Source organism: Bufo gargarizans, chromosome 10, assembly GCF_014858855.1.
Source record: "Bufo gargarizans isolate SCDJY-AF-19 chromosome 10, ASM1485885v1, whole genome shotgun sequence".
NCBI classification, from domain to species: domain Eukaryota; kingdom Metazoa; phylum Chordata; class Amphibia; order Anura; family Bufonidae; genus Bufo; species Bufo gargarizans.
In genome coordinates this window covers 117,241,967-117,254,397 of record NC_058089.1, presented here as the reverse complement: position 1 = coordinate 117,254,397, position 12,431 = coordinate 117,241,967, and the positions used below count along the sequence as shown (strand labels likewise).

Sequence of the window (12,431 nt, the reverse complement as noted above, 5' to 3'; positions counted from 1 at the left end):
CTACATCAAAGTTTGCATAATAAACAGTGTATGAAAATGTAATGGAATAACAAAATTTCAAAAAGTCTCGTTTTTCCAGTTTAAAAGTCTTACTTGAGCGAGGCCCAGTACTGTTAAAAGTGCTTCAGGCATCCGCTTTTGTGAACGGTCATATTTTCCCAGCAGTAGTCCGCCATCATGTTGGGATACCAGCGGCCTTGATACCTGTTCTCCATTGTAGAAATATCTTTCTGGAACCGCTCTCCATGTTCGTCACTTACGTCTCTTAAATTGGGTGGGAAAAAAGTTGTGAATGTAAGAAAAGCACTTTCAATGACATCCGGCAGCCAAGTTGTTCATACGCTGTAAGCACGTTGTCTACTAATTCTGCAGAGTTTGCAGCTCGTCTGTTCCCAAGGAGGTTCTGCACTACGAGCACAAATGCATCCCGAGCTGCAAGACGCCTTCGCTTTGTCAGATTCATGCGCTGATCAGAAGCGTATTTGCCACATATGTAGCAGAAATTGTCTGGAGCGTTAACACATTTGCGTTTATTCATCTTAAGTTTCAAAACTGATAGCACTATAACAGATCACTTTATCAAAATCTGTCCAGCTTGCCTTATACACTTACTGCTGACATCAGTCTGAGTGCGTCCGGACATGTCCATTGGAATATCTCCAACATAATGCATTAATATTATAACTGAATAGGCTTTGCATGTACTTAACCCTTTAAAGGGAACCTGTCACCTGGATTTTGAGCAGGCATCCTCAAACTGTGGCCCTCCAGCTGTTGTAAAACTACAACTCCCACAATGCCCTGCTGTAGGCTGATGCCTGTAGGCTGTTCGGGCATGCTGGGAGTTGTAGTTTTGCAACAGCTGGAGGGCCGCAGTTTGAGGATGCCTGATTTTGAGTATATGGGTTACTAGATGGCCGCTAGCACATCCGCAATACCCAGTCCCCATAGTTCTGTGTGCTTTTATTGTGTATAAAAAACGATTTGATACATAGGCAAATTAATCTGAGATGAGTCGGAGCCTGAAAATATGGCTCTTCTCTGGTCACACAAGTAAGATATGCAAATTAACATAAAAGTGTCATATCTATCAAATAGTTTTTTTTTAACAATAAAAGCACACAGAGCTATGGGGACTGGATATTGCGGATGTACTAGTGGCCATCTAGCAACCCATGTCCATAGCTCTATAACCAAAATCCCGGTGACAGGTTCCCTTTAAGTACCTCCGCCGTACATGTACGGCGGAAGTCTGGTCCCCAAACATGGCGCCCGCTCGCACCTGCAGCGGGCGCCATAGCCACCGGGTTTCTGCTATTTTAAATAGCAGAGACCCGCGACACATGTATGCGATCAGCCATACATTTTTCCCTTTCAGATGCAGTGGTCAAATGTGACCACGGCGTCTGCACAGTAGAAGTTGCGCACTTCCACTCCAGTAACAGCGTTCCCTGGCTGAGATCGGGGAACCTGTTACATTGATCTAATAGGCTGAAGCCTCAAGCAGGCTTTGGTGCCTATTAGATGACTGTACTAATACAGGCCACTAGGTGGCAGCATTGTATTGGTATAGTGCAAATTTGGTATAGTGCAAATGAAGTGTTCAATGGTGTCTATATAGACATCAATGAACACAATAGGCAATCTAATGATTGCCAGTTACTGTCACCCAAGGTGACTTAAAAAAAAGTTAAAATCACCCTCCCCCTTTCCTTAAAATACTTAAACAATAAAAAAATAAACTTAATGGGCATCGCTGTGTGCAAAAATGCCCATACTATTAAAATAAACCATTATTAAAGGCAAATAGTGTTATGGGGAAAAAAATAAAAACGGCCAATTTTTTTTGTCACTTCAACTACCCAATATTTTTTTAAAATAAAAAGTGATCAAAAAGTTGCACACACTTCAAATTGATGATATCACTGAAAAGAACAGATCGTCCCGCAAAAAATGAGCCCTCACACAGCCCCGTACCCATAACTACAATAAAGTTAGAGGGGTCAGAATATGGTTATTTAAAAAAAAAAAAAAAAATCCTAAAAGGTTAAAAAAATATTAAATAAAATTTATAGAAATGTGGTATCGTTGGAACCGTACTGACCTGGAGAATGAAGATAACTGGTAAATTTTACAGCATAGTGTACAGTGTAAAAAAAAATAATGAAATAAAAACCTTTTACTCTCGACAGGACTGTTTTCCATCTTGCATAACAGGACCCAGACGGTTCCGTTATGTTTTCCCATAGACTTCTATTAGGACGGAGCAAAACGGAATGCCCCTAAAGGATTCCGTTATAACAGAAAGCCATAACGCTAGTGTGAACCCACCCTAATTTGTGCAGATTTAAACAGTTGTATGAAACATTTTTGTGGTGCATTTTATTGCTTAAAGTGGTGTTTCCGTGCAGCGGACTGTGTCTAGTCAGCGCTGACCCTGGCCTGTTCTGATGATGGGTGTGGTAGTGACAGAACACTGGCTGACACTGCTCAGATTTGGGGGTTTTGCTGGGCTGTGTCCTGGTTGTAGTGCAGGCCTCACATCAATCCCTGAGTGGAGTTTAGACGCTGCCCTTGTTCTTCCTGTGAGGGACAATTTCATTATCTGAGAAAAGTCATTTTATATAAATCTCTACTTAAGTGCGAAGCAGCAAGATCCGGCCTGAGTGGCAGTAATCTACTGGACCATGTCCTGCACTAGAGCCAGGCGGCCGTACAGGGGCACTAGGTCCAGCTCCGCTCCAGTTTGGCCATTTACATTATGGAAGCGGCACATGCTTCCCCCAGTAGAGAGGGGGGGGGGGGGGGGTGGCATGGGTTGGTAAGACTAGTCATTCCTATGGCCCCTTCACACTTCTAGATTAAGCAGATTAGAAAGAAGCAATCCTTCCTGACAAGCGCCTGCTCGTTAGTGGAGGAGACATTTACATACAGCAATCTCCTCCACAGTATGGGGAGCAGTGATCACTAAGGCCATCGCTCATCCCCATACAGTATCATTATTTGCCAGGAGCAGAGGCTGTTTAGACGGCACGATCTGCTGCCGACGAATTATCATATTTAGAGATGAGCGAATCGAAGCTGACTAAGTAGAATTCAATCCGAATTTCTGAAAAAATGTTTGACTTGCACCGAAGCCGAATTTCTTAAAATGGCTGCTGAATGTGTGAGGACGTGGAGCAAGGGGATCACCCATAATGCATGCAGCCAGCCCTGTGATGTCACAGCCCTATAAATAGCCTCAGCCATCTTGGATTCTGCCATTTTACAGCGTACTTAGTGCAGGGACAGACGTCTGCAGGCGCTAGGGACAGTGATAGAGCGGATGTGTGGGAGGAGCAGCTGTAAAGTGAAAGTAAAAATCCCAGCATGCATTGCAGCAAGCATGTACAGAGGAGCAGTCACATGACATCCCCACCCACCTGTGTTTCCATAGAGACAAGAGCCCCTCAGATAATATCAGTCATCAGTGACTAACTGCTGTACAGACATAGCAATAGGCAGCACTGGGGAATATGATGTATCATACAGAGTTACTGAGGGGGGGCCCCATTCATAAACTTGCTGTAAGGCCTAGTCCTTCCTAGTTGCACCATTGGATTTAAGCCATGAACAGAATAATTAGAGGGGGGGGATTTTAACGCCACTTTTCAGAAACAAGGGAAAATATAAAAGTTGCAAACTATGATATGGGGGGGGGGGGGGGGGTAGGGGGGTCATCTATCATACTGGTGTAAAGTAGAACTGGCTTAGTTGCCCATAGCAACCAATCAGATCCCACCTTTCATTTTTGACAGCTCAATTGGAAAATTAAAAGTGGGATCTGATTGGTTGCTATGGGCAACTAAGCCAGTTCTACTTAACAACAGTTTGATAAATCTCCCCCTATGTGTTTGTGCCTTTAACCACTTCACATCCGCCCATAAGATATAAACGTCCTATGGGTGAATGTTTAGCTCTGAATGGACGTCCACTCAGAGATGGCAGCTTCACGCTAATCGTGCAGCTGCCGAGCGGGGGGCCCGCTGTCAGTGACAACAGGCCACCCCAGAGAAGGCAGGGACACCTGGGAACTGTCCCTGCCTTCTAGATCGCTGTATACACAGCACTCACCGGCCCGCCACCTGTCCCGGCCCGCTGGTCATGTGACCTCCAGGGCCAGGAGAGGGCAGGAGTTGTCGGGTCTTCTACAGACCTCGATCAGCCCTGCACTGAGGCTGTACAGCGCTGTATTCTGCTGTACAGCCTCTCTAGGGGGGGAGGGGGGGGGGGGTGGTGGTGTATCTCCACTGTAACTGGGGCTACTATGTCAGCCCCAGTTACAGGAGAAATCAATAGTGAATAAATAAAGTGAAGATAAATGTCCCCCAGAGGTCTTGTATGACGTTATGGGGGACGTAAAGTGTAAAAAGTGTTTAAAAAAATAAAAATGTTAAAAATAGAAGAAAAAAAAAATAGACATATTTGGTATTGCCGTCTCTGTAACGACCGGCTCTATAAATAGATCACATGATCCATCCTGTCCGATAAACACAAAAAAAAAGTCAAAAATGCCATTTGGCACCTTACATCACTCCTTTGTACAATATAAATAAAATGCAAACTAGTGTAACGTTGAAAAGTTCTCAGACTCCTGGTTATGGACAGATGCCACCAGAGACATTGGAGCTGCACATTACGCAGGGTTGCAGTCTCCTGGTCAGCAGCAGTGATGTCATCTACAGCTGCAGTCACCTGACCTCATAGAACATGCGCCTCTTCCCTTATTCTGGTCACAGTACATCTGATCCTACGTGGAGATCTAGATCTCGCTGGGAAGTTCTAGCTCTGACGTCAGCACAGAATCAGGCGACTCTCACATCTGTGCGGCAGGTGGAGTACTGGGTGTAAGGACCCCCCCCAAGATGGTGAAGGTCTCCAGGAGGCTGGAGGACATGGGGTACACAGCGGTCAATGCTCAGGACTGATGTTCACGTGGTTTTTATTAGTTATAAAGACATTCACATAAATAAGACAATAAATAAGGACTCTGGGGGCGACCTCCTGATATTCACACATGGCCACCTGCAAGGAGCTGCGTTGGAGCTTTGGCATACAGGTTAGTAAGCTGACCCTGAAGAGACAGGAACAAGTGTCTAAGTTTCCATTCACTCACAGCAAGCAGATAGCTTAGAAATCCATTTCGGGAGAGGGGGGGGGGGGGTGGTCACATTCACCGCACATGACGGCTTACCACAAGGGCGTGTATGTTCTGCACAATGTCTTGTATGAGCAGCTCCACATGCAGGGACTCCAGGTCATCATACGCCGAGGATAAGGTCTGCAGGGAAAGAAAACCAGGATGCCAGCCTATAAACGGGGCAAAGCAGCTATGGGGAAGAGGGCATTCTGGTGGGTCACATCCCCTTAGATAATGGTGGCAAGAACCTGTGCAGGACGCCCCCCATGGACCTTCATTGTAACCAATGAAGGACAAACACACACCACACAACTCTATGTAAAATCCTAGGACATGTGGCATAGGTCCCATTACAACAGGCACTCCAGCTGTTGTGAAACTATAACTCCCAGCATGCTCTATTAACCTTCAAGTGCGCATGCTGGGCATTGTAGTTTCATCACAGCTGAGGTGGTGACCCTGGCACTAAATCTGGGTACCACACCATTACCTGCCCATCCACCGAGGGTATATGTACGAGAGGAAGGCCGTCATGCAGCGGCAAGTCACCCAGTGAAGAGACGCCGCAGTTTCTCGAGGAGCGGGCGGAATAGGCTGTCGCAGTTCTGTCAAATGGAAAAAAAATAAAGGAATATCCCTCTGTAATAAGCTGCAGCTCCCTGCACACTGCCGAGGTCCGACCCCTATATCATTCCTTCCTAAGATGGGAATACCATCCATTTTACAAGGGGCGGCCACCAGAGGGCACCCACACTGCTGGGGGCAGTAACACAGGTACCTGGAGGCTGAGGATACAGGTCTGAAGGACGAAGCCAACGTCATCTTCATGGGAGCTTTATTTAGTGGAGTGGCAGATACCGACCTGTGTAAGGAAATACATCACTAGGCAGTCGTCACACAAAGGGACTAAGATACATGGATGCTTACTTCTGGTCCATAAGCCGTGTGTGGTACTGAGGGCAGTATTCCCCTCCAGCGGCCACAACAATTATGACAGATTGTCTTTTTTTGGATTTTATCTGCTTTGTGTTTAAAGGCTCCATAGAGGTCCATGAAAGATTCCTGCCTGCAGCCACCACTAGAGGGAGCTCACCATTATAGCTACTGAAAATAACCTGCAACCAGCACCCCCTAGTGGTGAAGAACATAATTTAACACTATGGTCATGTGCATGGAAACCAAGGATTTAATCTGCCCAAAATGATGGACCAGATTCTAGCCCAGGACCCCCAGAGGGTCAGTTCTGACCTGTGAACTGGTGTTACCTGGTTAAAGACGTTTTCTTTTCAGCATCATTCGTTAGAGAAACAAGAGATTTACTTTTTGGATCCTATAAGGGAAAGTATAGATATTGGCATGTCAGCCGTCACACGTCAAGGGTCTCCGGTCCAGGTCTTGAAGTAACGCCTATGCCCACCTTTTGGACAGACCTGTTCTCCTGTGTCGTGGTCATCGCTTTAGAGCCGACAGCTTCATGATATTCCACAGACGTGGTCATCTTCACTGAGAGCAGAGTCACCTGGTGAACCTTCATCATAATACACAGGTCGTCCAGCAACTGGCGAACACTTACCTTTCCTGCTGGTTTTTCTTACAAGTTTAGCCTCTCGCAGCTCCTCATCCAGACTGTCCACCTGCAACCGAGGAAACTGCAAATAACAGAGCGCAACGCACAGGAACCAACACCAGCAGGGATACAGAGGAGATCCTCACCTTCACTACAGGAGCCAAGTCTGTCTTGTTAAACTCCATCAGCTCTAAAAAGCAGAAAGATGAAGTTCAAGCCAATAACCACCAATTATCCGGTATCATACTCCAGAGCTGCACTCCCTATTCTGCTGGTGGAGTCACTGTTTACATACATTACTTATCCTGTACTGATCCCGAGTTACATCCTGTATTATCCTCCAGAGCTGCACTCACTATTCTGCTGGTGCAGTCACTGTGTACATACATTACTTATCCTGTACTGATCCCGAGTTACATCCTGTATTATCCTCCAGAGCTGCACTCACTATTCTGCTGGTGCAGTCACTGTGTACATACATTACTTATCCTGTACTGATCCTGAGTTACATCCTGTATTATACTCCAGAGCTGCACTCACTATTCTGCTGGTGCAGTCACTGTGTGGTCTACTCACTGTAATATTCCCCAACCTTCATCTGTCTTAAGGACATTGGCATCTTCAGAAGCTCCACTTCCAGGATCTGGTCTGGGAGCATGCTGAGGACCTCCAGCTCCTTCTTCACCTCCTTCATACGTTCTCGCTCTGGAAGAATAAGACAAAAAAAATAAAAATTAAGGGAGAAAGACAGGACACGCAGGGAGCACAACAGGGCGGAACGTGCACCGATCAGCCAGAACATAAACGCCACTGACCACTGAGGTGACCAACATGGGTTCTATCATTATAAGGCCACCTCATCACTTACCTGGGAAATTGATGGCACCAGGTGCATTATGGGAGGAAGAAAAGCTGGAGGGGGCAGTGCGATGCTCTTGGACACCTTGGGTCCTGGCATCATGTGGATGTGAGGAGTACCACCTACTTAAACATTGTACACACCACGTACTTCATGCAGCGATGCCCCTTAATGGGTAACACCCCAGCCACGCTGCACACACTGTCCAGAAATGAGGAACATGACAGACCCAAGTGATGGCCTCTCCAGATTCCCAGATCACCGTGTGCTGGAATACAAGTCCGATCCATGGAGGCCGCACTGAGCAGCTTACCGGATCCGCTACCGGATACCGCAGGACTCCTCACAGGTTTTGTGGAGTCCACGCCTTGCCGGGCAGCACAAGGTGAGGGGAAGGGTCCTACTAGATATGAGGCAGCTGGTTGCAATGCTTGGCTTTTAGGATTGACCCATTACACTTGTAAACTTTTCCTACTTCTCGCTGCTGGGAGCTCGTTACAATGTATTCAGTCTAGACCATCCTCTGACTTCAGGCTGATACATTGTAGCAAAGTATCAGGACAGGAAAGGTGCTGCTGATAGAGTCAGCTCAGAGTAGACGAGATGGGACTGGCACAAACCCTCAGCTGTGATAAGTATTCTGTATAGATTTAGCACCTTTGCATGGTACTATCCACTGACAGCAAGCACAGATCTTGAAATCAGTAAGGATATTAGTGCATGTTTTCTCCTAACACAACTATTAACCCTTGTAATGTTGGGGTGCAGAGCTGTAGCCAGTCATGAAATATGGACTACTGTACTCCAGACTAGTACTCTCATCAGTTATAGCTTCCCAATAGCCATAAAACTACAACCCTCATCATAACACAGGACAGTCAGGGCATGCAGAGAGTTGCGGTCTCATACTAAGGGTCGGAGGGGCCCTTTAAGAGTAATTTCTGGGTGGCACTCACTCTGCTGTATGAAGTCGTCCATGAAGAGTCGGATCTTCTCGTTCTTCTGCTCCTGCAGAGGATCCACCATCCCCAGCCCGGAGTCCGCGCTCCCCTCCGCCCTGGACCCCAATCTTTCCATGGTTCTCTTTGGGGGCATTATTCCAGAGACAGCACTGACAACTACACAACCTGCCAGAGAGCTGCCCTTTATATAATGAGGGGGTGAGGCTGCACTGTGACACCTGGGGCTGCTAACACGGGGCGGGGTCAAGCTAGCCAAGGGCGGAGCCTAATTAAGGGGGACCTGCCGGTTAGGCTAGGTCTACACGACATTTGTCGCGCGACAATTTTTATAATGGCAGTCTATGGTGTCGCACTGCAACATGCCGCGACTGCGACGCAACAGTTGCAGAAAAATCCAGTCGCGTCGCAGTCACAGCATGTTGCAGTGCGACACCATAGACTGCCATTATAAAAATTGTTGCGCGTTATTGGTGCAACAAATGTTGTTGTAGTTGTGCCCTATCTGTCGCGCAACAAATGTCGTCGTGTAGACCTAGCCTTATATGTAAAGCCTCACTGATGCTGCAGATTCATCAGCGCTGATTGTGGCCCCAGAATAGGGAGCAGTCACACACCTGGACACAGACCCATTCAGTTCATCCATGCGGCCGGGTCGCAAATTATAGAACATATCCCGCTCTTGTTCATTTTGCGGACAAGAATAAGAATTAATCAACGGGCCCTGAGAAAAGTGCGAGATGCACAGAAACCACATCCTTATTTTGCGGATCTGAGGTTAGCGGACCGTAAAACGGATATGGTCACGTGAATGCACCCTAAGGCCTCGTGCACACGACCGTATCAGTTTTTTGGGATTGCACACAGATCCATTAATTTGTTTGCTGGGACTGTATTTTCTGCTGCGCTTTGGTATTTGGCTCTGCTGGGGCAGTATATTGTGCTGCACTGTGGTATCTGGCTCTGCTGGGGCGGTATATTGTGCTGCACTGTGGTATCTAGTTCTGCTGGGGCAGTATATTGTGCTGCACTGTGGTATTTGGCTCTGCTGGGGCAGTATATTGTGCTGCACTGTGGTATCTGGCTCTGCTGGGGCGGTATATTGTGCTGCACTGTGGTATCTAGTTCTGCTGGGGCAGTATATTGTGCTGCACTGTGGTATTTGGCTCTGCTGGGGCAGTATATTGTGCTGCACTGTGGTATCTGGTTCTGCTGGGGCAGTATATTGTGCTGCACTGTGGTATCTGGTTCTGCTGGGGCAGTATATTGTGCTGCACTGTGGTATCTGGTTCTGCTGCGGCAGTATATTGTGCTGCACTGTGGTATTTGGCTCTGCTGGGGCAGTATATTGTGCTGCACTGTGGTATTTGGCTCTGCTGGGGCAGTATATGTGCTGCACTGTGGTATTTGGCTCTGCTGGGGCAGTATATTGTGCTGCACTGTGGTATCTGGTTCTGCTGCGGCAGTATTTTCTGCTGCACTGTGGTATCTGGTTCTGCTGGGGCAGTATATTGTGCTGCGCTGTGGTATCTGGCTCTGCTGGGGCGGTATATTGTGCTGCACTGTGGTATTGGCTCTGCTGGGGCAGTATATTGTGCTGCACTATGGTATCTGGTTCTGCTGGGGCAGTATATTGTGCTGCACTGTGGTATTTGGTTCTGCTGGGGCAGTATATTGTGCTGCACTGTGGTATCTGGTTCTGCTGGGGCAGTATATTGTGCTGCACTGTGGGATCTGGTTCTGATGGGGCAGTATATTGTGCTGCACTGTGGTATTTGGTTCTGCTGGGGCAGTATATTGTGCTGCACTGTGGTATTTGGTTCTGCTGGGGCAGTATATTGTGTTGCGCTGTGGTATCTGGTTCTGCTGGGGCAGTATATTGTGCTGCGCTGTGGTATCTGGTTCTGCTGGGGCAGTATATTGTGCTGCACTGTGGTATTTGGTTCTGCTGGGGCAGTATATTGTGCTGCACTGTGGTATTTGGTTCTGCTGGGGCAGTATATTGTGCTGCACTGTGGTTCTGGTTCTGCTGGGGCAGTATATTGTGCTGCACTGTGGTATCTGGTTCTGCTGGGGCAGTATATTGTGCTGCACTGTGGTATCTGGTTCTGCTGGGGCAGTATATTGTGCTGCACTGTGGTATCTGGTTCTGCTGGGGCAGTATATTGTGCTGCACTGTGGTATCTGGTTCTGCTGGGGCAGTATATTGTGCTGCACTGTGGTATCTGGTTCTGCTGGGGCAGTATATTGTGCTGCACTGTGGTATCTGGTTCTGCTGGGGCAGTATATTGTGCTGCACTGTGGTATCTGGTTCTGCTGGGGCAGTATATTGTGCTGCACTGTGGTATCTGGTTCTGCTGGGGCAGTATATTGTGCTGCACTGTGGTATCTGGTTCTGCTGGGGCAGTATATTGTGCTGCACTGTGGTATCTGGTTCTGCTGGGGCAGTATATTGTGCTGCACTGTGGTATCTGGTTCTGCTGGGGCAGTATATTGTGCTGCACTGTGGTATCTGGTTCTGCTGGGGCAGTATATTGTGCTGCACTGTGGTATCTGGTTCTGCTGGGGCAGTATATTGTGCTGCACTGTGGTATCTGGTTCTGCTGGGGCAGTATATTGTGCTGCACTGTGGTATCTGGTTCTGCTGGGGCAGTATATTGTGCTGCACTGTGGTATCTGGTTCTGCTGGGGCAGTATATTGTGCTGCACTGTGGTATCTGGTTCTGCTGGGGCAGTATATTGTGCTGCACTGTGGTATCTGGTTCTGCTGGGGCAGTATATTGTGCTGCACTGTGGTATCTGGTTCTGCTGGGGCAGTATATTGTGCTGCACTGTGGTATCTGGTTCTGCTGGGGCAGTATATTGTGCTGCACTGTGGTATTGGTTCTGCTGGGGCAGTATATTGTGCTGCACTGTGGTATTGGTTCTGCTGGGGCAGTATATTGTGCTGCACTGTGGTATCTGGTTCTGCTGGGGCAGTATATTGTGCTGCACTGTGGTATCTGGTTCTGCTGGGGCAGTATATTGTGCTGCACTGTGGTATCTGGTTCTGCTGGGGCAGTATATTGTGCTGCACTGTGGTATCTGGTTCTGCTGGGGCAGTATATTGTGCTGCACTGTGGTATTGGTTCTGCTGGGGCAGTATATTGTGCTGCACTGTGGTATTGGTTCTGCTGGGGCAGTATATTGTGCTGCACTGTGGTATTGGTTCTGCTGGGGCAGTATATTGTGCTGCACTGTGGTATCTGGTTCTGCTGGGGCAGTATATTGTGCTGCACTGTGGTATCTGGTTCTGCTGGGGCAGTATATTGTGCTGCACTGTGGTATCTGGTTCTGCTGGGGCAGTATATTGTGCTGCACTGTGGTATCTGGTTCTGCTGGGGCAGTATATTGTGCTGCACTGTGGTATCTGGCTCTGCTGGGGCAGTATATTGTGCTGCACTGTGGTATCTGGCTCTGCTGGGGCAGTATATTGTGCTGCACTGTGGTATCTGGCTCTGCTGGGGCAGTATATTGTGCTGCACTGTGGTATCTGGCTCTGCTGGGGCAGTATATTGTGCTGCACTGTGGTATCTGGTTCTGCTGGGGCGGTATATTGTGCTGCACTGTGGTATTTGGTTCTGCTGGGGCAGTATATTGTGCTGCACTGTGGTATCTGGTTCTGCTGGGGCAGTATATTGGGCTGCACTGTGGTATCTGGTTCTGCTGGGGCAGTATATTGTGCTGCACTGTGGTATCTGGTTCTGCTGGGGCGGTATATTGTGCTGCACTGTGGTATCTGGCTCTGCTGGGGCGGTATATTGTGCTGCACTGTGGTATCTGGCTCTGCTGGGGCAGTATATTGTGCTGCACTGTGGTATCTGGCTC

At 47.9% G+C, this 12,431-nt stretch overlaps 1 protein-coding gene across 1 annotated transcript; it reads right to left on the bottom strand.

Annotated features, from left to right (window-relative positions):
• Window positions 1–5,050: 5,050 nt before the first annotated feature.
• On the bottom strand, window positions 5,051–8,682 carry LOC122920110 (borealin-2-like). Its single transcript, XM_044269319.1, has 9 exons — window positions 8,562–8,682; window positions 7,323–7,451; window positions 6,893–6,936; window positions 6,753–6,813; window positions 6,597–6,682; window positions 6,445–6,509; window positions 5,670–5,784; window positions 5,234–5,320; window positions 5,051–5,113 (listed from the first exon to the last, which is right to left on the bottom strand). The coding sequence occupies exons 1-9, from the start codon at window positions 8,680–8,682 to the stop codon at window positions 5,051–5,053; spliced, it is 771 nt and encodes a 256-aa protein (XP_044125254.1).
• Between the last annotated feature and the right edge of the window lie 3,749 nt (window positions 8,683–12,431).

Coding starts and splice junctions, on each gene's coding strand:
- LOC122920110 (XM_044269319.1), bottom strand. CDS start 8,682: ATGGAAAGATTGGGGTCCAGGGCGGAGGGGAGCGCGGACTCCGGGCTG. Junction 5,785..6,444: donor AAGAAAACGTCTTTAACCAG/GTAACACCAGTT, acceptor TCCATTTGACAG/AACTGCGACAGCCTATTCCG. Junction 5,321..5,669: donor TACCCTCGGTGGATGGGCAG/GTAATGGTGTGG, acceptor CTTTCCCTGCAG/ACCTTATCCTCGGCGTATGA.